This window comes from Carcharhinus amblyrhynchos, chromosome 30 (assembly GCF_965287045.1).
Source record: "Carcharhinus amblyrhynchos chromosome 30, sCarAmb.v2.hapA, whole genome shotgun sequence".
In the NCBI taxonomy this organism is placed as follows: domain Eukaryota; kingdom Metazoa; phylum Chordata; class Chondrichthyes; order Carcharhiniformes; family Carcharhinidae; genus Carcharhinus; species Carcharhinus amblyrhynchos.
This window is the reverse complement of record NC_137353.1, coordinates 33,211,654-33,237,330: the sequence shown is the minus strand read 5'-3', so window position 1 is coordinate 33,237,330 and position 25,677 is coordinate 33,211,654. Positions and strand designations below refer to the sequence as shown.

At 41.3% G+C, this 25,677-nt stretch overlaps 1 protein-coding gene across 7 annotated transcripts in view; it reads left to right on the top strand.

The window, feature by feature from the left end:
* LOC145360241 (eukaryotic translation initiation factor 4 gamma 3-like) overlaps nucleotides 1-25,677 on the top strand; it is a 338,012-nt gene that overhangs the window by 92,911 nt on the left and 219,424 nt on the right. For 5 of the 7 annotated variants that reach the window (XM_080215311.1, XM_080215315.1, XM_080215314.1 and 2 more), the window contains exon 4: nucleotides 444-563. The exons of the other annotated variants lie outside the window; for them this stretch is intronic. In XM_080215311.1, coding sequence (XP_080071437.1) covers nucleotides 444-563 — 120 coding nt within the window. The remainder of the gene's footprint in view (nucleotides 1-443; nucleotides 564-25,677) is intronic. 7 annotated transcript variants of the gene reach the window in all.

Here is a 25,677-nt window from a genome sequence, read left to right as displayed (position 1 = left end):
TAATTCCTCTTCAGATTGAGAGCATTTTAAAGGTGAAGTGGATTAAATGCCACTTTGCTTCATTTCTGGATTTTAATTGCTGAATTGATCAACTTAGTTTTTTTTAAAAATGTTTTTAAAATTGGGATTGAATTTTTTTTTACTCAAATATGTTCTTTGCATTAGTTCCGTACATGAACAAAATATCAAAAGGCTTTAGAAATGCTCTTCCCTTTTCTGAAATGGTGGACAGTTTGACTTTAAATTGTCTTACCTACTTGGTAGTGCTTTAATGCTACTTCAGACTTGAGAGAAGCTGCACCAGTTGTCAGCTCTGCTTCCATCAGGGCACGTGGCCCAGTGATCTTAATTGCATATAGATGCAATTTGCTTTTCCATCAGATAATGTGTGTTGATATGCTTTGAGAATATCACTTTGTCCTAACATTTAGTGTCTCTATCAGGTCCCACAGGTGCCCAGACAGGCAGGACCTGCTGCTTACACAACACATGAACTAAACAAGGGTCATCCAAACCTCCCTGCAACGCCGCCAGGCCATGCCTCTTCACCAGGCCTCTCACAGGTAACAAGCAAAAAGTAGAGAGATTTTTCCTTTTTGGGGAGGGTGGAGTGGAAGAATAGGGAAAGACCTGAGCCTAGAGATATCCAATTCAAATATTTCACGGCTGCAATTTTTCATGAAAAGTCCATCCAGTGATTCTTGAATGTAAGCAAAATAGCTGTAAGGTTGGCTTTAAATTGGAGATATTGGTGTGCAGTTCAAGTTGTGGTGGATGTTAATACTGTGGAACATCTGTATAATTGGTTTGAAGTTATTTAAGACTTGTAATTCATCGACAAAACAAAGACTTCTGTTCCAAAATACATAGTTGGATCCGAAAAAAACCATCAAATACAAAACTCTTTGACACTTAGAGTTGCTGAAAAAAGAGGCATGTTGTCAAAACCTTTTGCCTTGCACTCGTCAGGGCAGATTTGCAAGAATCTCAAAGGAAATAACAATCTGTACTGTCTAAACCCTTTCTGAAGGGTTACTGACTACTCTACTGTAAACCCACTTTTCACTGATGAATATACACTTTGGATTCCTACAGTTCCATGTACCATAAGGTTGGGCTTTATCAGCACAAATGCCACCTGAGCCTGTGGATCATGGCTACCCTGATCAGATCGTTGCTTACTATATTTTGCACAAACTCATGACTGGGACCTAAGTTGCCACTTTCAGTCCTGAAAAGTGCCCAGTCGACTTCAAATAATTTGTCTCAAAAATTTAAATGAATGAAGCTAGCCATTTCGCACTCTTTCTATGTAGCAGCAATGTGAATAGTATTTTCCACTAATAGGATTCTGCCATCAAGCCAAAAAGAAGTTCTGCCTACCATACAGATAATTAATGTGGTACCTGAATTTCAGTGCCTGTGATGGTGCAAGGTATGTAGGCCATAAATTTCAGTGGCTGGATTTGCAGCAGACGAATTACTGACTGTCCCCAACCAACTCCTGCTTGCAAAACACAGAATATAGTTCTGTAGTAGGTTCATATGGATTATAAACGTTAGCTGTGTTTCTCTCTCCACAGATGCTGCCAAACCTGCTGAGTTTATCCAGCATTTTGCTTTTATCAGAATATAGTGTCCAACATAATTCTGCTATTGGGCAGCACTTAATATACAATCCTGATTGTGCCAAGAGTTACACTGTCAGGTTTGCTGTGTGGTTCAAGTACATGTGCTAGAAGGTACACATACTTGAACCCTGGATGCCGTTCCATACAAACTTAATGAACAAGTCCACGCGCTGAACATTTTTCAACTAAATAAAAGGTGGGGGACAGCAATTCCCTGGTTCATTCCCCATGGTGATGCTTTTCCAATCAAACTCCTTGCCAACCAATCAGTACCCTTTTCTCATGCAGTGTATATGTTATTCCAACACAACATTGAGCTTTGTTAATCAAGGATAGTTTAATGGCTGCTGAAAGGCATTTCGAGGGGGCTCTGCCTACTGAGGTAATATGGGCTGAAGTTAGAAATAGGAAAGAATCGGTCACGTTGTTAGGAGTTTCCTATAGACCCCCAAATAATAGAGATGTGGAGGAGGAAATGGCAAAGCAGATTATGGATAGGTGTGGAGGTCACAGGGAAGTTATCATGGATGACTTTAACTTGCGAAATGTTGATTGGAACCTTTGAAGGTCGAATAGTTCGGATGGGGCACTTTTTGTACAGTGTGTGCAGGAGGGTTTCCTGACACAATATGTGGATGCTGACAAGAAGTGGGGCCACATTGGACTTGGTACTGGGTAATGAACTGGGCCAAGTGTTGGATTTGTTTGTGGGAGAGCACTATAGAGATAGTGACCACAATTCGGTGTCCTTCATTATTGCAATGAAGAGGGATAGGGTCACACGGCAGGGCAAGGTTTATAATTTGGGTAGGGGTGATTGTGATGCGATTAAGCAAGAATTAGGGAGCATAAGGTGGGAACAGAAACTGTCAGGCATGAGCACAAACAAAACATGGAGCTTGTTCAAGAAATAAATATTGGGTGTCCTTGATAGGTATGTCCATATCAGGCAGGGAGAAAATGGCCGACTTAGGGAACCATGGCTCAGAAAGGAGGTTGAATGTCTTGTCAAGAGGAAAAGGGAAGCATACGTAAGGATGAAAAAACAAGGTTCAGTTGGGTCACTTGAGGGTTACAAGGTAGCTGGGAATGAGTTTTGAAAAAGGGCTTAGGAGAGCCAGGAGAGGGCATAAGGAGTTCTTGGTTGGTCAGATAAAGGAAAACCTCAAGGCTTTTTACTCATGTGAGGAATAACAGAATGACTGGGGTGAGGTTAGGGTCGGTCAAAGATACTAGTGAGAACTTGTGCATGGAGTCAGAAGGGATAGGTGAGGCGTTGAATGAATACTTCTCTCCAGTGTTCACTAAGGAGAGGGGCTGTGTTTTTGAGGATGAGAGTCTGATAGAAGCTGATAGGATGGAGGAGGTAGATCTTCTGAGGGAAGATGTAGTAGCAATTTCAAAAAACCTGAGGGTCGATAAGTCCCCTGGGCCAGATGGGATATATCCTAGGATACTTTGGGAGGCAAGGGATGAGATTGTGGAGCCTTTAGCTTAGATCTTTGGGTCCTCACTGTCCATGGGGATTGTGCCAGAGGACTGGAGAATAGCAAATGTTGTTCCTTCCTTCAAGAAAGGAAATAGGAATGACCCTGGTAATTATAGGCCAGTTAATCTTATTTTGATGGTTGGTAAGTTAATGAAAAGGGTCCTGAGGGATAGGATTTATGACGAGTTGGAAAGATGCACTTAATCTGGGATAGTCAGCATGATTTCATGAGGGGTAAGTCCCACCTCTCAAACTTGATTGAATTCTTTGAGGAGGTAACTAAGTGTAAGATGAAGGTAGAGCAGTTGATGTCATGTGCATCAGTGTCAGATTTTAGTAAGGCGTTTGATAACCTTCCCCATGGTAGGCCATGAAGACAGAGGGTGATGGTGGATGGAAAATTTTCAGACTGGAAGCCAGTTACCAGTGGTGTACCATAGGGATCGGTGCTGGGTCCTCTGCTATTGTGATTTTTATCAATGACTTCGAAGAGGGCACTGAAGGGTGGGTTAGTAAATTTGCTGATGACACCAAGATTAGTGGAGTAGTGGATGAGGTGGAGGGCTCTTGTAGGCTACAAAGAGACATTGATAGGATGCAGAGCTGGGCCAAAAAGTGGCAGATGGAGTTTAACCCTGATAAGTGCAAGGTGATTCATTTTGATAGGACAAACTTGAATGAGGATTACAGGATCAACGGCAGGGTTCTGACGAATGTGGAGAAACAGAGCGATCTTGGGGTTCATATCCACAGATCTCTGAAGATTGCCACTCAAGTGGTTAGAACCATGAAGAAGTCTTATAGCGTGTTAGCGTTTATTAACAGGGGGTTTGAGTTTAAGAATTGTGGGGTTATGTTGTAACTATACAGGACCTTGGTGAGCCCACATTTGGAATGTTGTGTGCAGTTCTGGTCACCTCACTATAAGAAGGATGTGGATGCATTGGAGAGAGTACAGGGGAGATTTACCAGGATGCTGCCTGGTTTGGAGGGTAGGTCTTATGAGGAAAGGTTGAGGGAGTTGGGGCTTTTCTCTTTAGAGCAGAGGAGGATAAGAGGCGACTTAATAGAGGTTTATAACATGGAGGGGGATAGACAGAGTGGACATGCAGAGACTATTTCTTCGAGTGAATGTAGCTGTTACTGGGGGGCATAACTATAAGGTTCACGGTGGGAGATATAGGAGGATGTCCAAAGTAGATTCTTTACTCAGTGGTTGGGGTGTGGAATGCACTGCTTGCTGTGATAGTGGAGTTGGATACTTTAGGAACTTTCAAACGGTTATTGGATAGGCACATGGAACGTACCAGCATGATAGAGAGTGGTATAGCTTGATCTTGGGTTTGGACATAGCTTGGCACAACATTGAGGGCCGAAGGGCCTGTACCGTGCCGTACTGTTCTATGTTAACAAAACAAAATGCTGGAAAATCAGAACAGGTCTTCTGTGGAGAGAGAATAGAGCTAACGTTTTGAATCCAGATGGCCCTTCATAAGAGCTGAAAGAGAATAGAGCTATTGTTTCACGTCTGACTGACCCTTCGTCAGATCTGTCAGACCTACTGAAGTTCTCCAGGATTTTCTGTTGTTTCAGATTCCAGGGCGGCACAGCGGCTAACACTGCGGCCTCACAGTGCCATGGATCTGGGTTCGGTTCTGGCCTTGGGTCAGTTTTTGTGTGGAGTTTGCACGTTCTCACCATGTCTGCATGGGTTTCCTCCAGGTGCTCCGGTTTCCTCTGACAGGCCAAAGATGTGCAGATTAGGTGCATTGGCCATGCTAAATTCCCCTTTGTGTCCCAAGATGAGTAGGTTAAACGGGTTAGTGGGATTATGGGGATAGGATGCAGGAAAGGTCCTGGGTAAGTAACTCTGTCTGAGGGAGACGAAGGGGCTAACCCCGAAAGCTTGTGAGTATATTATCAAATAAATAGGTTGGACTAAAACCTGGTGTTGTCAGACTTTTTACTGAGGGAGTCAGGGGCAGACTCGATGGGCCAAATGGTCACGACTGCACTGTAGCGATTCTATTCTATCCGCAGTAATTTTCTTTCATCTATATCGTTGTTCCCTTTGAGATTTGGTATTCTTGTGCAGGTCAAGATGGATTGACAACAGACGAAAAACTTCGACGGTAGTTTCTTTTTCAGCAGTCCTCTGGTTCTGTATAACCAAGCAACTGTTTATAATGTGTGTGTGTAGTGTATGTGGTGTGCGTAGTCTCACATTGTCTTCCACCCTTTAGAAGTAAAGTCAATTTGAAAATGAATTATGACTTGAAGGATGTATAGTGAACTTGCCTGATAAAGGCAACTAAAGGTCTCCTTATTCTCATTTAACTTAGTCTGTAGGTAATGTCAAAATTGCACATTCATCCTTCTCGTGGCGTGATTTTTAAATAAACACTCCAAGATTTCTACACTTTATTGCTTGCTGGTGTAGAACTTGGGTTATCATACTGTCAGATGTTTGCAGCCTTCTTATTGGGGCAAACTTGGCTTAAATCCTCCTGACAATTTGACTGCTGTAATTGTGGCTTTTTGGAATTTATTTGAATTGCGCGTTCACTATTTTGTTGATTTGAACTGCCAGCAGGGTGGACAACTTGTTGCCAGCATTCTTCTTCAGCTACTTTTAGGCAATTTGCAAAGTAGATAGTGAGGATTCTCACACTTTCACTGAAGAATTGCTGGGCATGAGTTCAATGTTGGCTCAATTGTTTCAAAACTTTTACAGGAAATTGCAATTATGGATTGAAGGAGTTGTTTTTCATGACAATTACTGCATAGATTTGCTATGGAAAGTGCAATGGGAATGAGCTGCACAAGGGACAGGGATACCCCACATTTAGATAACAAATGTCATTTTTTGTGCAAAGATTTGGATATGTGATGAGGAGTATTTTGTTGAAATGTTTGTAAACCATGTTTTAAATAGTCTATTTCCATAGTTTATCACAATCTTAATGTTGCAAAGACGTTGCAACATGATTGCAGGTGTCAGTAGCTGCTTCTCAAGTCAACTTGGTACTAAATGATCTTGAACACTTGTCTAGTGTAGTTCTTGAACAGTTCAACATAATGTCTTTGCAAACTATCTTTATAAAGTAGACCATGGCATCGACTGCAACTAGGGCACTTGACCAAGTCATTGAACCAAAAAGTTGATTTATTACTTAGAAAAGTTGTTGAATTTGAAAAAGGGTAATCAAGATCGGAAATAAATGAGGTTGACTTGATTTGTCTTTTTACAAAATTGTTGCTGAAGGTAGTGATAATTTGGTTCATCGTGTCTGCACCAGCTCCCTGAATGTACCATTTCTCTGGCTTCTCTCTATTACCCTGCATATTCTTCCTTTTCAGTTAACAATCTAATTCCCCTTTGAATGCCTTACTTGAATTTTCTTTTTCACTGAACTCTCGGGCACTGCATCCCAGATACTAACTATTGGAAACATTTTTCCTCATGTTTCTTTGTTTTTTTTATTAATTAGTTTAAATCTAGCCTTTCGTTCTCAAGTGGGAATAATATCTTCCCATTTACTCTACCCAGACCCCTCAGAATTTCGATACCTAAATCTTCTCGCAGTCCTCTTTTATCCAATATAAAGAGTTCTGCCGTGTCCAGTCGATCTTTGAAACTGAAGCTTGTCGTCTCTGGAACCATTGTTGTGATTTTTTTTCTGCACTCTCCAATGCCTTTAGTCTTCCTAAAGTGCAGCGTTCATCATAATCTCCTTGCTCTTGTACTCCATGCTCCTATTAAAGTTGAGGATGCTTTAAACCACTCTCTAAATCTGACATGCTACCTTTAGTGACTTATGCAAATGAACATCCTACTATGTGGTTCCCCTTTGGAGTTGTACCTTTGCTTTATATTGTCCGTCCAAGTTCTTCGTAGCAAAATGAATCACTTTATATTTCTGTGCATTGAATGTCATCTGCCACATGTCTGCCATTGCCATCTACTTGTCTATGTGCTTTTGAAGTTCTGCGTTATCGTCTTCGTCATTTTCAACACTTGCAAATTTTGTATCATTGGCACAATTTGAAATTGTGCCCTGTACACCAAGACATTAACATATATCAAGAGCAGTCAGGGTCCCACCACAGACCCTCAGAGAACTTTAGCTACCATGAATATTTGATATTTTTAGTTCCTATACGTGCTTTGTTTTAAGCAAGCCAAACTGTTTGCAAACAGCTTTCCAAATTACACAATGCAAAATTGCAATAGGGACATCACAGTGGCACAGTGCACTGCTGCCTCACAGCGTCAGGGACCCGGGTTCAATTCCAGCTTCGGGTGAGTGTGAAGTTTGTATGCTCTCCCTGTGTCTGCATGGGTTTCCTCTGGGTGCTCCAGCTTCCTCCCTCAGCTCAAAAGATGCGCGGGTAGCTTGAATGACCATAATAAATCAACCCTATTTTGAGGGATTAGCAGGGTAAATATATGGGGTTGCAGGAATAGGGCCTGGGTGGGATTGTGGTTGGTGCAGACTCAATGGGCCAAATGGCTGCCTTCTGCATTGTAGGGATCCTATGATGACGGCTAATTTCAGTTGTCAGAGTATTCCTCTGTGGACACAAAAATTGGCCCCTCTTAACTGTACTCATGGGGCTAGTTCACTAAACAGACAATTTTGATAGAGTTTTGTCTTTTCAGGTCTTGTTGTTGATGTGCCATGGTACAGAAGTGCATTAATTTGAGTGTGTGTTCTCATGTTGTGAGGTGCGGAAAATCTAATTGGGCTGTAGTGGACAAAACATCTATTTGATGTTGCTTTCCAATAATTTGTGCAATTTTCACATTAATACTTGAAAATGAGTAAGTGAAAGAATTTCAATTGAACTATCACTTCTAACTGAATAGTGCCTGAAGTGCTGAATCCTAATAAGACTTCTATTTCATACTGTGTCTAGTATTATTAAAATAAAATTAATTAGTCAGGCAAACAAAACCTTTGAAAGGAAACCTACTGTGACATCAGCGTGTAATGATGTGGAGATGCTGGTGTTAGACTGGAGGCCATATCAGTGTGTAAAGCAGAGATTCAGCTTTTTGCTTTGGTGCACCCCCTGCCCAACCCCAATACAATTCCATTTTAAACATTCCATAAATCCACTGTGCCGTAAGTACGTTCCTGTATGAAACTTACACAATTAAATTTATATTCTACTGACATTTAATCTGAAACTTGGTTTTGAACATCCTTGATGTGTCTTTGACTAAGACATGCATATGTGCCTGTCAGTGCTTATCCTGGCTTGGTATTTTCATTGAAGTCCAACTTTGGTTTTCTTGAACGTTTTGATGAACAAGTAGCCTACGCAGACCAAACCTTGAACAAATGAGGTGTTTTAGAAATGCTTGTGGATCCGTCAGTTTGAATGGCAGTCGCTATCACATAGCTTGTCACTGTGCTGTAGGACTGTCTTTTAGTTTTAAACAAGTTCTTTGGACATTATAATTTGATATCTATTTTCTCTAGTTTCTTGGCTTTCTGCTCTCTGAATGCTTCCCATATTATTTCAATGGCACACATCATTATCAGATTCCAGCAATTGTATATATTTATGTTTGCATTTGTAGTGTTCTGTGTCACTTAGTAGGATAAGACTGTGAGCTTTTTTTAAAATATGTGGTAGTTGAGCATTTCATTACTGTGGTAGTACTGCCCAGTTCCTTAACCTGCTGCATAAAATAATACCTATCCTTACACGTATTTCATGCTTAGTTATTCAATGCCCCTAACTTGTGGAGCTGGCGGGTTAAAAGGTTGATTGGACAGTACTTGTGCACAATTTACACAATAGTTTGAGGTATATTACCATTTCCATTAGAAGTAAACACGGAGTAGGTTAATGTAATTTTGTTTTTTTGCTAGCATCTCCACCTCTTGGTAGACTTAAGTCTTTATGATTAAACTTGAAGAAGGAAGTTCTCTGTCATCACTTTGTAGGTTTTGTAGCTTTGAAACTGATGGATGCATTAAATGCTTACAATAATTGATTTAACCCAAAATAGTACAATGATTTTTCCTGTTCTTTGTAATTTATTTTGCTCCTGCTGGAATCATTCCCATAGCATCTTGTGTAAAGAATTTTAAGTCCTAAATTTATGCCCATCTGTTGCCCATGGTCTGCTCCACTCCAGCCACCATTTACTTGCAGGCTTGTTGCACGGACTGTCTGTGGCACTGGGATAAGAACATAAGAAATAGGAGCAGGAGTAGGCCATCTAGCCCTTCGAGCCTGTCCTGCCATTCAATAAGATCATGGCTGATCTGTCGCTGCTCAGTTCCACTTTCCCGCCCTCTCCCCATAACCCTTAATCCCCTCTCTTATCAAAAACCCATCAACCCGCGTCTTAAAAATGTTTAGCGAGGCAGCCTCCACCACTTCAACGGGCAGAGAATTCCAGAGATTCACCACCCTTTGAGTGAAGAAGTTCCTCCTCAACTCCGTTCTAAACCGCCCCCCTTTTATCTTGAGGCTGTGCCCCCTAGTCCTACTGTCCTTTCTGAGCGGGAAGAGTCTCTCCACCTCTATCCTATCCATCCCATTCATCATCTTAAACGTCTCAATGAGATCTCCCCTCATTCTTCTAAACTCTAACGAGTACAAGCCTAGTTTATTCAGCCTCTCCTCATAGCTCAACCCCTTCAACTCCGGTATCAGCCTAGTAAACCTCCTCTGCACTCCCTCCAAGGCCAAAATATCCTTGCGTAAGTACGGCGCCCAAAACTGCACACAGTACTCCAGCTGTGGCCTCACCAATGCCCTATACAGCCGCAGCAAGACCTCCCTACTTTTATATTCAATCCCCCTCGCTATGAAGGCCAGCATCCCATTAGCCTTCCTGACCACCTGCTGCACCTGCAGGCTGGGTTTTTGCGACTCATGCACAAGGACCCCGAGGTCCCTCTGCACCGTCGCCTGCTGCAGTTTTTCACCACGTAAGTAATAATCCTTCCTACCAAAGTGGACCACCTCGCACTTGCCAACATTAAATTCCATTTGCCAGTTCCTGGCCCATTCGCCCAGCCTATCTAGATCCTTCTGCAGACTCTCCACACCCTCTGCGCAATTTGCCGTTCCACCAATCTTGGTGTCATCAGCAAATTTCGACACCATACGCTCAGTTCCCTCCTCCAGACCATCTATATAAATGGTAAATAGCTGAGGCCCCAGCACCGACCCCTGGGGCACTCCACTAGTCACCAACCGCCAATCCGAATAGCACCCATTGACCCCCACTCTCTGCCTCCTATTTGACAACCAATCCTCTATCCACGCTAACACCCTACCCCCAACTCCATGTCCCCTGACCTTCTGCAACAACCTCTTGTGAGGTACCTTGTCAAACGCCTTCTGAAAATCGAGAACGACCACATCCACCGGCTCTCGTCTATCCACCGCCCTAGACACATCCTCATAGAACTCCAGTAAATTTGTCAGACACGACTTCCCCTTAACGAAACCGTGCTGTGTCTGCTCTATCAAGCAATTCCCCTCAAGATGCTTCGCTATTTCCTCCTTGATGACGGATTCTAACATTTTACCTACAACAGACGTTAAACTAATCGGCCTATTATTCCCTGCCTTTTGCCTGGCACCCTTCTTAAACAACGGCGTAACATTAGCCGTTTTCCAACCTTCCGGCACTTCCCCGGAATCCAGCGACGTTTGGAAAATAAAAACTTATGCTCTCCATTTCGGAAACAAAACTGCTGCCTTGCTTCAATATCAAATCTCAACATAGTGAAAGGCAGTGATTTGAATTAATGGCACCAATAATGGTGGCAGTGGCATAACAGCACAAGAAAGAAAGGGAGATATAAATGGGACCCTACATGACTTTACTCACTCAACCTCACTGCTGTAAATTCTCTTCCCTTTTTTCAGACCCTTTCACAAATAGCTGGTGATGGAATGTCAAAGAATGCATGGCTGGACCCAGGTCTACTCATCATTAGAGAAACACATGTCTCTAAATATAAAGTTGACGGTGCTCTCTCGACTTTTGGCATGTCTCAAGGTTTGAGATAGCAACTATTTCAGTAACTTAAATTGAGGACATTGAGATAGATCTCAATCCCAATTATGGCCAGACTGTAGACCTGAAGACTTAAGTCTCTCTCATCCCACCATCCCCACTGTCCAATCTGCTCCATTTCAAGGCCAAATGACATGCACAATTTCTCTCATTGACATCAATTCCAACCCACCTCAAACACCAGTTTAATCGGGCTGAATTTTTTTTCAAATGCATGAGTGGCTTTCAAATTACATGAGGTAGTTCCGCACAAGGGTTAACAGGAAAATTCTTGCTTTCTTGGGCCGTACTCCCCACCCTCATCTTAGGTTCCACCTCCTAACAGAGGACCAATAATTCCAACTATTTTATTTAATAATAAAACTGGTGTGGGATTTATGATTGTGGAAGTGTTTATTTATTTAAAAAAAACTTGTATTGCTGTAAAGTCAATGATATACAAACGTACTTGTGTGACATGAAAATGATTTCCAGTAGTAAGAATTTAGAAATAACTATATACACCTGGTGAAGCCCTTGAAATCTTCTGGTAGAGTTTAAGACTGGGAACCCCAGTTGAGAACCACTTGGATTGAGTGTCAACTATTGTTATCATTCTTCAGTGGCCTGCTTAGTCAATATCTTGAACCAAAAAAGCAATAGGGCCTGGCCAGAAGTGCTCAGCTGAGAGAACATTAATGATAAAAAGCAAAAAATAATTTAAAGACTGTTGCCAATCTGCTTTTTCTGGAATATTGGCATTGAAAGTAGCAGACTAAACCATTGTTTTCAGTTTAGATTGATTAAAATGGCCTATTGGTTTGAAGAAGGGATTGTAGTATCATAGATATGATTGAAGCATCGGTAATCCCTTAAACTTTTCAACCAGTGGGAAAATTGGTTTTAAAAGGTAGTGACGAAACACAGTTTATATTTTGATCCCAATAATTGACTGATGTTGATTTGGATTGGGAAAATCATTCAGGATGCTGTTGGAACAAAAAATGGAGGGCAATAGTTTGTCTTAGAATGGATTTGTGAAGGTATTTTGATAAAATGGTGAGAATCCTAGGGTCATAACATTCGAGCTCCAGGACATTGTGTTTGTTGGGCCACGAGTAAGGTTTGCATGACAATTGCCTGGAAGTGCAAACTTTTCCTGGGCAATGACTTTGCACTGAAACTGTTCAAAAAACGCAATATAAATTGCAAACTTTGGATGGTTCCAACTGGGTTACATCAATAGTTACCTAGAAAAGGTAGAGTAAAAATCTCTCTTAGCAGCTGGATAACAGGCCCACACCAATGCCCCACAGAGCTGCCCCACACCCACGAACCCCAGGGAATTCCCTCCAGCATGTCCTACTGGTCACCCCCCAAAACCCTTCTCTTGGAACTCTGACTCCCTCAATTATTTTCCCATTAGACCTACTCTTACCCCTCAGTACTACTTTTTAAAAAAGGGGGCATGGCTTCCCTTTCTTTGATGAAACTGCACTCAACATTGTGGCTCCGGGAGCACACTGTACCAGACTACTTTTGCCTGGCCTTGGATTGAAGATCCAACAAGGCAGGATTTTGGTTGAGTAACTGAAATTGAAGTGGCAATCCATTACTGATTGTCACTGCAAGAATGTTCAGGTGCAATAAGAAAACTTCATTTTGTACAAATACCTCTTATTAAAATTCTTCACTTTGTATATAGTTGAGACCAGAGTTTGAAAATATATGCATATGATGTGCCATAGCTATGGCTGCAAATGTTAGGCTGATCATAGAATCCCTACAGTACAGAAGGAGGCCAGTAGGCCCATCAAACTTGCGCCGACAACAATCCCACCCAGGCCTTATTCCCATAATCTCACATATTTACCCTGCTAATCCCCTGTCAGTAAGGGTCGATTTAGCATGACCAATCCACCTAACCCGCACATCTTTGGACTGTGGGAGGAAACCGGACCACCTGGAGTTAACCTAGGCAGACACAGGGAGAACATGCAGATTCTGCACAGACAGCGACCCAAGCCAGGGAATTGAACCCGGTTCCCTGATGTTGAGAGGCAGCGGTGATAACCACTGTGATCATCGACTGGTTTGCTCATTATTGGCTCTTGACGTGAAAGTTGCAGAGATGATCTCAAAGCCTCCCTGAAGGCCTGCTCACTTAACATCAATACATTAGAAGCAATTCCCAGTTGTGACCAAAAAAATCAATGCACCATCAAAAATAGTGTCAAGACTTTACAATCAAAAAGAGCAGCACTGAGGGAGAGCAGAGAGAGAGAGATGGCAAGGGAGGGCAACTGCTCAAACCAACAATAATTAAGAGTGCTAAGAAGAAATTGTGATGCCAATCAGATGGCCTTTTCTTCCCTTCTGCAGATTTCCATAAACAGTGCATTTAGACCGCAAGGGCTATTTTCATACCGCTTGAAACTCTCACGTTGAAGTTACTGTTTCCTAATTTGCTGCTTCTGTCATTTGGAGAAATCCCTTTAATGATGGTTACTGGGATGGAAGGAGGATTCTCATTTGCTGAAGGTGATGCACAGGCAAGCCAGTGGGCTCTGGCACTTAATGTCAGGTTGGGGTTAATAGGGCAGACTGGAGATGTAGGTGTTTCAACCTGAAACAGAGGTATTTGAGAGATGATCATGATAGTTATGCGTGATATTTTTAACTATGGGAGTTTCAAACTAAAACTAATTAGCTAAGTAAAATGTAGTTGAATTAGATGCAAATAATAAATCTGAACTAACCTGCGTGAAAATAGAGGCCATTAACATAGATTGAATTTGCGTCATCAACAAGAATGTTATTTTGATTATGTTGTATTAAAGTCGATAGAATTACTTCTGCATTACCTGCATGTATTGTACAAGTGTATTACAGTTGGCCTCTTAAAATGGGACATAAGCTGCTTTTCTTTGTGAACCAGGCTGTTTGCAAAGCTTCGCAGTATTTTTAATTTTGCCACTGGAGTTCTAACATGCACACAACTTTATATTAAAAAAAATCCCCTTTCACTTTTGATTTTGCTGAATCATGATCCAAGACGGAAGAACTATTAGGACTGTTGCTTGTGTAACATTTCCTCCTCTTGTGGCTTGAGTTGGGCTGAGCTTGTACACTTTTGAATTGCTTCGGTTGGGCAAAGGGCTTAGGTGAAACTAAATGGGGGTCAAGAACAGCGTGGGAAAAGGAGACATTTAAAAAGTGGGTTTAAAAAGCAGTAAACTTTTAATAGGAGGACACTAGTTTAACAGGCACAAGTTGCAGGTGTTATGAGTAATACTTGTTTTGCAGCTATGATGAAATCTCCAGTTATTAAATAGAAAGTTTTATTTGGTGCTAGTACGGTCAATATTGAAACCAATTAACAAGTACTAATTATTCTTGGACCTGAACAATTGTTGTTCGTCCATTGTCATCGATGAGGACCTTGACACCATTAGTCATTTTGAGGCTGGTTGCAGTGTGTGCGAAGATGACTGATCAGACCAATTCGGGCATGGAATGTCCTGGCACATATTGGACGGACTTGTGTAGACACTGTAGTAGTTGCACTGGTGGCTCTGGATTTGTGCAACTTGCGCTTAAGTTGTGCTTCAGCAATACACCTTGCTTCGTAAGCTTGACAGCGTTTGCGGATGAGGCAGCGCCAGGTGGGGCAGTTTTATGTCAGCATTTCCCAGGTGATCGTGTCTATGTCAGGCGACTTCAGAGAGGCCTTGAGTGTGTCTTTGAAACGTTTCTTCTGCTCTCCATGCGAGCGCCTTCCAACAGAGAGTTTCTCAAAAAGGAACTGCTTGGGTATGCGCTCGTCTGACATACAGATGAAATGACCTGCCCATTGGGTCTGTGCTGTTATCAGCAGTGTGTAGACTGATGATAGACTTGCTGTAGAGAGAACTTCAGTGTATGGTACTTTGTCTTGTCATCGGATGCATAATATTCTGCAAAGACAAGCCATGTGGAAATGATTGAGCTGTCTTGCAAGCCTTCGATACACAGTCCACATTTCAGAGGTATACAAGAGGGTAGTGAGTACTGGGGCGCTGTAGACCTTCGGTTTTGTTGCTGGGCTGATTCCTTGATGTTCCCATACAATGGAGCGCAGTCTACCGAAAGCAGAACTTGCCTTTGCTATTCTGCAGTTAACTTCTGTATTAATAGTCACTACTTGGGAGAGTGTGCTGCCAAGACAAGTGAACTAGTCCACTGCCTGTAGTTTCTGCCGTTTGATTGTGATTATGGGTTCTGTGTACGGTGCATGAGGAGCAGACTGGTGCATGACTTTGGTCTTTTTAATGTTGATGGTGAGTGCAAAGTTGTCACAAGCCGTGGAAAATTAGTCCATACTGAATTGCATCTCTGGCAGTGAGCCAGTATACAGGGCGCAGTCATCAGCAAAGTGGAAGTCTCTCGGAACAGTCTCCTTCGCATTGGTAATAGCTTGAAGTCCCCCCAGGTTGAAGAGCTTCCTATCCACTCTGTACTTGAGGCTGATTCCAGCAACACTGTCCTGGAAGGCATCATTCAGCATGGCATGAAATATCGTGCTGAACAGTTTGGGTGCGAGCACACAGCCCTGTTTGACACCATTGGTGACTGGAAATGCCTCAGAGGATTCTCCACCATCCAGTACTCTGGCCATCATGTTCATCCATGATGAATGATTGTACAGTTTTGTTGAAAAACTATCTTATGTCCAGTGATGAACCTGGAATATTTGAAAAGAAATTAAAAATTGTCTCTTGTTTTGCACTCTTCCCAGTTTGAAGCTTATCTGTTTGATTTCCTCCGTTATTTCTTTGCATCTGGTCCTGTTCGGGAAAAATTGGTACACAGTTTGTACTGTTTTTCCCTAGTTTGATGGTTGGCTCTTTAACCACAAGTGACGTTTTTATGCATTAGGTTGCCGATTTTCCCTTTTGCTATTCTGGAAATTGTTCTTAAGGGAGTTAAAGTAAAGTGAACAAAAACAAACCCCATATCAGGACAACAATTTTATCTGCTTAAAATGTATATTTGTTAATTGTTTTTTCCCCACAACCAATGTGTCCCACAATCACTTCCAGTTGCTTGCGAGAAGTCCATGATTTTCTTTCACCTAATGTTAAGTCATTTGATCAGCTTTTCTGCTGCTTCCCCACTAAACCAAACCTACCCAGCAGCTCCCCCATGCTCACACCCTTGTGTAATTTGTTTCATATCAATCCTCATGTCCGTGAAGCCCACCATCCGCACTGTTGAGCCTGCTCCCACTATAATGCTGGTTTGCTAACTTCCCTTTCTGTCCCATTTACTAGTTGGCATTATAAATTGTTTGCTGTCCTCAAATGATCTAATCCCATTTAAAACTACCGTTGTCAACTTCATTACTCTGCAACATCATCATCCTCCATCCCCATGCCCCAACACTCAAAAAGAAAATATATGATCATAGTGTTACGATCCCAGTTGATAGTACTAGATGGGAAGATCTTAGAAACTCTGGCTCAAAAAAAGGTAACTTTTCTTTAGAGAATGCCAATGAATTTCAGGACTGACGACCAACTTGTAACAGAAAAAAAATATTAATCACGAAACATTTGACTATAATACTTCAACAGTTGCACCGTAGAATCTTCTTTCAAAGAAAGTCTTCCCTCAGTTGCTGCTGGCAAGGATGCACCTTCAGGCTTTCCAACTCTTTTTGGTATTCCTTTGTCTTGAATTGCCATGTGCCACTTTCACACAATCTCTCAGATACTCAGGCCCCAGTAGAATGCTATTGTTTCAAACACTGGAAATAAAGACACCAAATGTTATGATTGCTTCAGATATCTGACTTTTCACTGGTCAGCCTCGTCAGCTTTGCTCTTCTCAGTACTTAGTTTAAATTCAGTGAAGAATGCTTTGTGCAAATTTCAGTTCCTGTTTTCCTTTTTACTTCAATTTTCATGGAAACCTCTTTTCATTATTTAGTTTCTGGAATCGGCTTTCTTGCCTACTGACCCATTGTATGGCTTTCCTGCTTCTGTCAGAGCTATCTTATCTCTCTCTCTGCTAAGCTCCAATTTATCTTGTGGTAAGGGAGTAAATCAGCTGGGACCCCCCAACCCCACACGTGTACACACACAGAGCAAGGTGTCAATGGCATGATGACCAATGAGAGAAAATATAAAACAAAGCTATTGTAATAGCTGGAGCCAAAAAATACTTATGATGTGTATTTGCCTTCCGTACTGTTATATTCATTATTACTTAAGTCATTCTCTAGCGTATGGCAGATCAGTTGATACCTTAATAGTTTTTAATAGTATTTTTCCCTTTTACTTCCCTTGTGCAAGTTTCTGTTTCATTTGCATGCAGAAAAATATCCTCCTCTCTCTGCATTTTGTGTACTTTGTCGTTTACTCTTTGTCTATGTGCCAACCTATTCCATCAATATCTGTTTTTCCTCACTGTATATCTTAGCAATTTTGGGCCTTAGGCAGATCAAGTATTGCAAATGTTGACTGGCAGCAAGAAACTCTGATGTGCCACCGTTTTTATTTTGAGGAAGGCGACGTGACTTCAGAGTTTCAAACATAGAGGGAAGGCTAGGTTGGGAGAGATTAGTGTGGTCAGTGCTTGGATGCACCATTATAATTAGGCTAGAATTTGACATTCAACTATTATTAGCTTTTAATGGTTACTTAGTTAATGTAAGCCCTTCTTCTGATGTGTGAGAAATTATAGACCAAATCTATTAATTGATATTAGGGAGGAATGATTCCAATATTTTAAATGGTTACAACGTAGCCAATTGATCAGTATTCTAAAACTGCATAAATTGTGATTTTAACAAATAGCATATTGAAACCATATGTTAACATTATTATCCAGTTCAGACTAAATCACCTTTCAGTACAACATGACTATGAAGAACTTATGTTAGAAAATTGAGAGTCCTTAAGATTTTTTTCAGTTCTTTGCAGATAGTGCGGCCACTAAAGTTACTAGTATGCTATCTGATTTGAGCTGCAACAAGGTAAGAACTGTGCAGCGAAGAAGCGTCATCTTGCTGTGTTTCTACCTCCCACAAACGAATAGTTTTCCTATGTTTTGAAATTCCTTTATGACCTCAGTAATTGGATTCTCAGCATGTCAGAGAGGGTGATCCATTTAAAATGTAGCGAAGCTCTGACCCCACTGGTTGTGCTGAGATCAGTGGAAGTTTATGAGCCAAATGTACAGGCAGGTTGACAAGTGTGGGATTAAGGATCAGATATATATGTGACGTTGACTTTATATGCACGTTTTAGGGAGTGCCTCTTCTTTCTTTCAAAAGGGGATTGAGGGAGTGGGTCCCAATGTGAAAGCCTTACTCTAAGGTAAGGTTCTCAATTACCGTAGATCGTGGTGCATGCGTTGACCCCATTTTTGGGCACCAAAGATCATGCATGTGCATATAATTGGCATACAAGTGCTTTGAAATGTAATATTCTCAGTGGTCATCTTCAACTTTTCACCCTAATAGTACATGTTTTACTTAGCCCATAGTGGAAGTTGACGAACAGGTGACCAGGGTTACGTTGCAAAGAGGATGTGTGGGAGTTTGACACATCCACACACAGCAGACCATGCACGATATGGCAAGTGATGTATAGAATCAGGTCCACCAGCAAAACAAATTACGCTGTTTTCAAGCTAAAAGTCCTAACATTTGCTAACTCATCAAACAACTGCAGTAAGGGAATTTAGTGTTATTGAAAAATTTGAGAGAGAAAAAGAGGAATCCACCCTGATGAAAGTGTCAAAGACCAACTACACCGTCAAAGCAGGGATTAACCACTGGTCTGTGTTAAGGTACGAGATCCAAAACCCCAAAGTATATTATGAAGTTAGACTAGACTCCAATGATTTGCAACTTTGGCATTAATCTGAGGATTAAGTGATTCTACCGACACACAATGAAGCTTTCATCCAAACAAATTTTATTTAACAATAAAGTTTAAGTACAACTGATTAGCTGAACATTTACCAATTGAACAATACTTGAACAGTTCTTAACTGTTAACCAATCTCTTAGTTCCAATTCGAGCAATATTCCTCTGGTAGACTTAAACTTCTCTTTAAAATCAGTTAGCAACACACTGACTGCTCGTACTTGTTAACGGTCCTAGAGCTTTTTATCCTTCTGGAGAGAGAGAGAGAGACACACTTGTCTTCTGACAGCCCCAAACAGCAACCTCCACAGAGAGAGACAGAAATATACCTGTTGCTTCTTTCAGAACCCAGCAGTAATTGTTTTTTAAAAAATACTGTTTTTCCTGCAAGCTTAACTTTGCTCATTCTGTGTGTCTCTCAAACAACCTAATTAAAATTCTACTCTGAAACCATGAGGGAAAATTCACTTCAACACACGCACGTTAACTCAGATTAAAACAAATACATCCTTAGCTAACATCAACCATTAACCTTCATTCTCAGCATGTGAGTTGTCTGCTTTGCAGACAGATTGGCACTATATAAAATGAAGCTGAATTTCAAACATACGCCACACACGAAACATGATACAAATACATTTCTTAAAGGCATAGTATCATCACATCTGATCTTGACAAGCATGTAATGGAATGGACTGTCAAGTTGTCAGAATGGTTGCATTGTCACCAGAAATTCAATGCATACATATCCACTTGTGGACCAGATCAAACTCGGTGAGGTCAGCAGAAATTTCACACCAACAGCTTGTTCTTTTTGCCACTTTATAGAAGCTACAGGGTTGGCAATAAAAGAAATTCTCAAAGGAAGGACAAAAGAGAAAAATTTCGGAAGTCACCAAGGAGCCAGGACATCATAGAAGCAGTAAATGCAAAATGTGACACAGAGCTGGAGCCTGGATAGTAGTGAGCACAACCCCCCAGGCAGCAACAGAAAAACAGGAATGATTCTAGGGATTCGTTAGGAGCATGAAATCCACTCTGCCTGCCCGAGAACCATTTCAGAGTACAGAAGGCCCAGAACTGGGACAACTGAAGAAAAAAAGTTTGCAAGATGTCAAACTACTTTTAAATTTATTTGTGGGACGTGGGTGTCACTGGCTGGCCAGCATTTATTGTTCATCCCTGGTTGCCCTTGGAGGGCAGTTTGAGAGTGAACCACATTGCTGCAGCTCTGGAGTCACATGCAGGCCTGTCAGATAAGGATGCCAGGTTTCCTTTTCTAAAGGATGTTTGTGAACCAGATGAGTTTTTTCCGACACTTGGCAATGGTTTCAGGATCATGAGTAGATTTTTAATTCCAGATATTTTTTGAGTTCAAATTCCACCGTCTGCAGTGGCAGAATTTGAGCCTGGGTCCCCAGAACATTACTGAGTTTCAGGATTAATAGTCTAGCGATAATACTGCCAGGTCATCGTCACCCCTAACTGCTTCAGGAATAGGTGAAAAGCAACAGGTCAGCACCCTACTTTATGCTGTAGGATCTGTTGCTATTGATGTGATAGCATGGCATGAGGTTCAGCCTCTCGATGAAGAATTGTTCAAGCTTTTTATTTTCATTCACGGCCGTTGCAACTCGATAATTGAGGGGACTGAATTTAACTTTTGAAAAAATGAAGGCCAGTTGAAAACATAGATTTCTTTATCAATGATTTCAAGCTGATGGGGAACTGTACATATGGAACTTTGAAGGACAGGTTGATTCACAACAAAAATGGTAATGAGGTCCTAGATGAAACATTATATCTGTTTGAAGAGGGCAGCGCAGGTGGCAAAGCAAGTGGATCTGAGGCAACAAGATTGGGTGTTCTTCTGAGTAGGTGCAGAGGATTCATTGGAGTCACCTGGGATGCTGTTCATGGGAAGATCTTACACACTGATCTGTTGTGGTAGTCTGCCTTTACATACAGTAGTTGCAAAATAAAATGAAGACTGTCATCACATGACTGAGAAGTGAGAGAGATCCAGAAAAGGAGAAGCTCCAACTTCATATGGAGATCCAAATGTGTTAATACTTGCTGTAAGTAGTGTGTTTGGGTTAGAGACTACAGACTAAGACAGCATACATTTGAGAGATTAGACAATCCCCAAACACAACAAAACTACTAAAATGCTGTCTGACCATTTCTACCTGCCCAGCTTTGTTCCGTAGGATAAAGAATTGCCCCTTCTCTTTTTTGGGTTTTATTGCATAGTAGCTTAAAAGTTTCTTGTATGTATTTAATGAATTCTTGCCCTCTATAACTTTTCTAGTGATTTAATCCCAGGTAATATTAACGTAATTTAAATCCTCTAACTTTTTATAGTTCTTTTGTTTTTACATTTCTCAGCAATTTGCCTACACGTTTGCTCTTCTATCTCCATCTAATTGTCCGTGGTTCTATGATACATTCCCAGCAATTGGATTACTTGTTTTTGTTCTTTAGTTCAATTTGTATGGCCTAATTTGATTGTTCCAACATATCATCCCTCCTTTACAGCTGTAATTATTTATTTGAACAACATTACAAGCCGCCAACCCATCTCCCTTTCTATCTCAACTGAAAAACTTGCAACCAAAAATGATGAGCTTCCAGTCTTTTCCTTCTTTGAACCATGTATAACAACACATTTCTAGTTTTCTACCTGTGCTTTAAGTTCATCTACATTATTTTGTACTAAAGTATATATCATTTAAGCACTGTCCCAACCCCAGAGTTTACTTTCAAGCATTTGCTTTATACGCTTTTTGCATTTGTTTTACAAATTTTTCCCTTCGTTTTCAAGGGGCTTTGCTTTGCTTCTTCTGAGACTGTGTTCAGGTTCTCATTCTTCTGTCAAGTCAACCTTCCCCAGCAGGCTCAAAATGGTCAGTTTTATCCTGTTCTTAAAGTCAGTACTCAGGATGATTGTTGTCGTAGCCAAATAGCTGTTCAGATCTGTCTATTAATCTTAGTAGGTTATATCTCACTTTTCCTATTATATAATTAAAAATTTGCAACACAGCCTATTGTCGTATAAAATTCTACTAGTCTAACTCTAGTTTTTCAGGATGATGGATAGCTGCTGTTGCAGTCTTTTTTAAATAGCAGACTCCCGCTATTGCTAAATGTTGTGGATTAGAAAACTTCATTATCTAGGTAGGCATTGATCCTCATAACTGAATTTCTGTTGATATTTAGGATTTGCACTGTCACAATTGCAGAGCATCTTTTCAATCATTAAAATTGAATTAAGTTGCTTCTGTAAACCACATCAGCATCCTAGGCTGTTACTAAAATCCTTAAACTTCTTGCTGCTTCCAGCGGCTGGCAATAGCTAATACATTTTGAAATAGTACTGGTCAGTTTAGGAATTCAAGGTTATAATGTTGGATGTTAATGGGCCTGAATTGTCATTCATTTGTCAGGTCACATGCATGAAAATAGTCGAGCATTTGCCAGAGGAAAGAGAGTAACACCCTGAACATCGGGGAGAAATGGAAAAGAACTGGAAGATGTTTTGAAAAGCAGTAGTAAGGTGCCAAGGGAGAGGGAACTAAGTACAAAATTTCATATGGTAGAAAGTGAGGAGAAGCTCAATGTTAAGAGTAACAAAAGTTGCATGCAGTAAAGAAAATCAGGATAAAAATCATTGATTGGGATGAAGCCATGGAAAACATGGAAAATTATGAGAATTTTGAAATGTTGGTACATGGAGCAGGCATGCATGATGGAAGTGAATGACTCAGTGTGGAGGAGGATCCATTCTGTCGTATTGTCCATGAGTTGAAGTTTGTGGGAGTTGATGAGTGGAGGCCAACCCAAAGGACAGATACATGCTGATTTTTGATTTGGTTCATATGTGAGATGTGGATGTTGCTGATCAGCTGAGCTGCTGCTTTGAATACAACTGAGTGACTTCTTAGGTCATTTCAGAGGGCTATTAACGGTGCCCCTCTTTGTGGACCAGAGGACGTACAAACCAGACAAGGTAAGGAAGACAGTTTCTTTCTCTAAAGAACTTATGTAGCAAGATGGGTTTTACAACAATCTGGTAGTTCTGTGGTCATTATTACTGAGAGGTTTTTATTCCAGATTTTGAAATTAATTAATTGAAATTAAATTCCTCAGCAGCTGTGGTGGGATTTTAACTCATGTCTGCAGGCCATTAATTCAAGCCTCTGACTCGTCCAACAGTGTAACCAATCAAAACTGGCAGGATTATCTTAAAATTTCTGCCATTTAATGTTTCTTTCTGCCTTTCATTAAGAGCCTAATTTTCCAAATAAAAACAGAAAATGCTGGATAAACTCCAGATTTGACAGCATCTGTGGAGAGAGAAACAGAATTAGCATTTTGAGTCTGTATGACCCTGAAGAGAGGTAGAAATGTAATGAATTAAATAGGAGAGGAGGGCGGAGGAGGTGGTGCAGAATAGAATGGCAGGAGTAGGTTAGAGTAAAGGAGAGATTGACAAAGGGTCAGGGATAAAAGGCTGGGGGGGATGCGGGTGTTAATGCTGCTGTGAAAGAATGAAGAATGCTAATAGCGGCAAAAGGTTAGATAGCAGGATGTGTTAATAGGAGGAAAAAGGGTCAGTGCCGAGTGGGAGCAAAACTGACCAACATGGCACATGTAGGGGAGGGATGAGATTGTGTTGTGGCAAGTGAATTGAAAAATAGAAGGATGGAGTTGGGCTTGTTAAATTGAGGGGAAAGTTCACAGTCTGAAGTTGTTGAACTCAATGTTGAGTCTGAGACTGAGGCATTGCAGCAAGCCTAGGATGGACATGTGGGCATGAGAACAAGATGCTGTGTTGAAGTGACAAGCGACTGGAAGGTTGGGTCATACTTGCGGGCAGGGCAAAGGTATTCCACAGTCTCGCCAGCGTAGATGAGACCATAATGGGAGCAGCGAATATAGTAGGCCAAGTTGAAGGAGGTGAAAGTAAGATGCTGCATAACGTGAAGTGAATGTTTCCGCACTAGGACAGTGAAAAGGGATTAGGTAAATGGGCAAAATAGAACAGGGATAGGTTAGAGCAAAGGAGAGATTAACAAAGATGTCAAGGGCAAAAGATAAGTGGGGGGGGTGGGGAGTGGGGAGCGCTGTTAGTGGTGCCCATTAAGAACCGAAGAATGTCAATTGTGGCAAAAGCTAAGATGATAGAATGCATGGGATGTGGTGATGGAGGAGTGGACCAGGATGCCAATTTCCCAAACTCTTTTATCCTTGCATGGATGTGGGCATCACTAGCAAGGCCAGCATTGTTGTTGCCCAGGCCCCTTAAACTGAGTGTGTCTTGAGTCACACATAGGCCAGACCAGGTAAGGGTGGCAGATTTTCTTCCTTAAAGGGCATTAATGAACCAGATGGGTTTTTACAACAGTTGACAATGATTTAAGATCATCATTAGACTTGTAATTCCACGTTTTAAAAATGGAATTCACATACCACCTTGCTGAGACTCAGTCTTTGGATTCCTAATCCAGTGACAATGTCAGTATGCCATCATCTCTCCTGAATTTAAGCATATTACTAAGCAGAGGCAAAAAACAACAAGGATTCCCTGAATAACTGCAAGTGAAGAGGGAAGAACCCAGCACCAAATCCTTGTTTGCCCAGCAGGTGTGAGAAATGTGCCATTTCAAAGACCTTTCTCTGACAATGCTCAGTATCCAAGTCTTTCTGATCAGGCCGACCTCTGATCAGACGTGGCAACCTGCTGAATTTAACTTAATGTCAAATAGTGGTTTGGATGATGGTTTACAGGAAAATAAATTGTAGAGTGCAGTTCTGACAGATGCTGTTGATCACAGTGAATGTTGGTATCTAATTTGAAGCCTGTTAGCCTCATGCATTATGGTTATCTGAAAAATTGTAGTCCTCCTTTGTAGCATTATGACTTTGCTTTGCTGAGCATCTGTTGTAATTGAAAGTGCATCAGGCATGCATGTCCTGTGTGTATAAGCATCAATTGATTTTTTTAAAAAAAGGTATACTGGAATCTGGGTTGTCATTTTAGAACATATGGAGATTCTCTCCAAAGACAGAAAATGCTGGAATCAGAATACCTTCAGTCTCTTACCAATCATGCTTTTGAAAAGGAAAAACAGGCTAAATTTCAGTTTGCTTGAACATTTGGAATTAAAAATAGTGCTGCATCACAAGTAGCAGAGTACTATATTCTGCATTCTGTGGCACATAAAAGAACACATCAACTTACTGTAAGCAAAATCATGGGATAGCATGGTGGCACAGTGGTTAGCTCTACTGTCTCTCTGTGCCAGGGGCCTGGGTTCAGTTCCGGCGTCGGGTCACTGTCCGTGTGGAGTTAGCACATGCTCTTCCTGTGTTTGCATAAGAACATAAGAAATAGGAGCAGGAGTAGGCCAGCTAGCCCTTCGAGCCTGCCCCGCCATTCAATAAGATCGTGGCTGATCTGAAGTGGATCAGTTCCACTTTCCCGCTTTCTCCCCATAACCCCTAATTCCCCTGTCCATCAAAAACCTATCGACTCGTGAGTTAAATATATTTAGCGAGGTAGCCTCCACCACTTCAACGGGCAGAGAATTCCAGAGATTCACC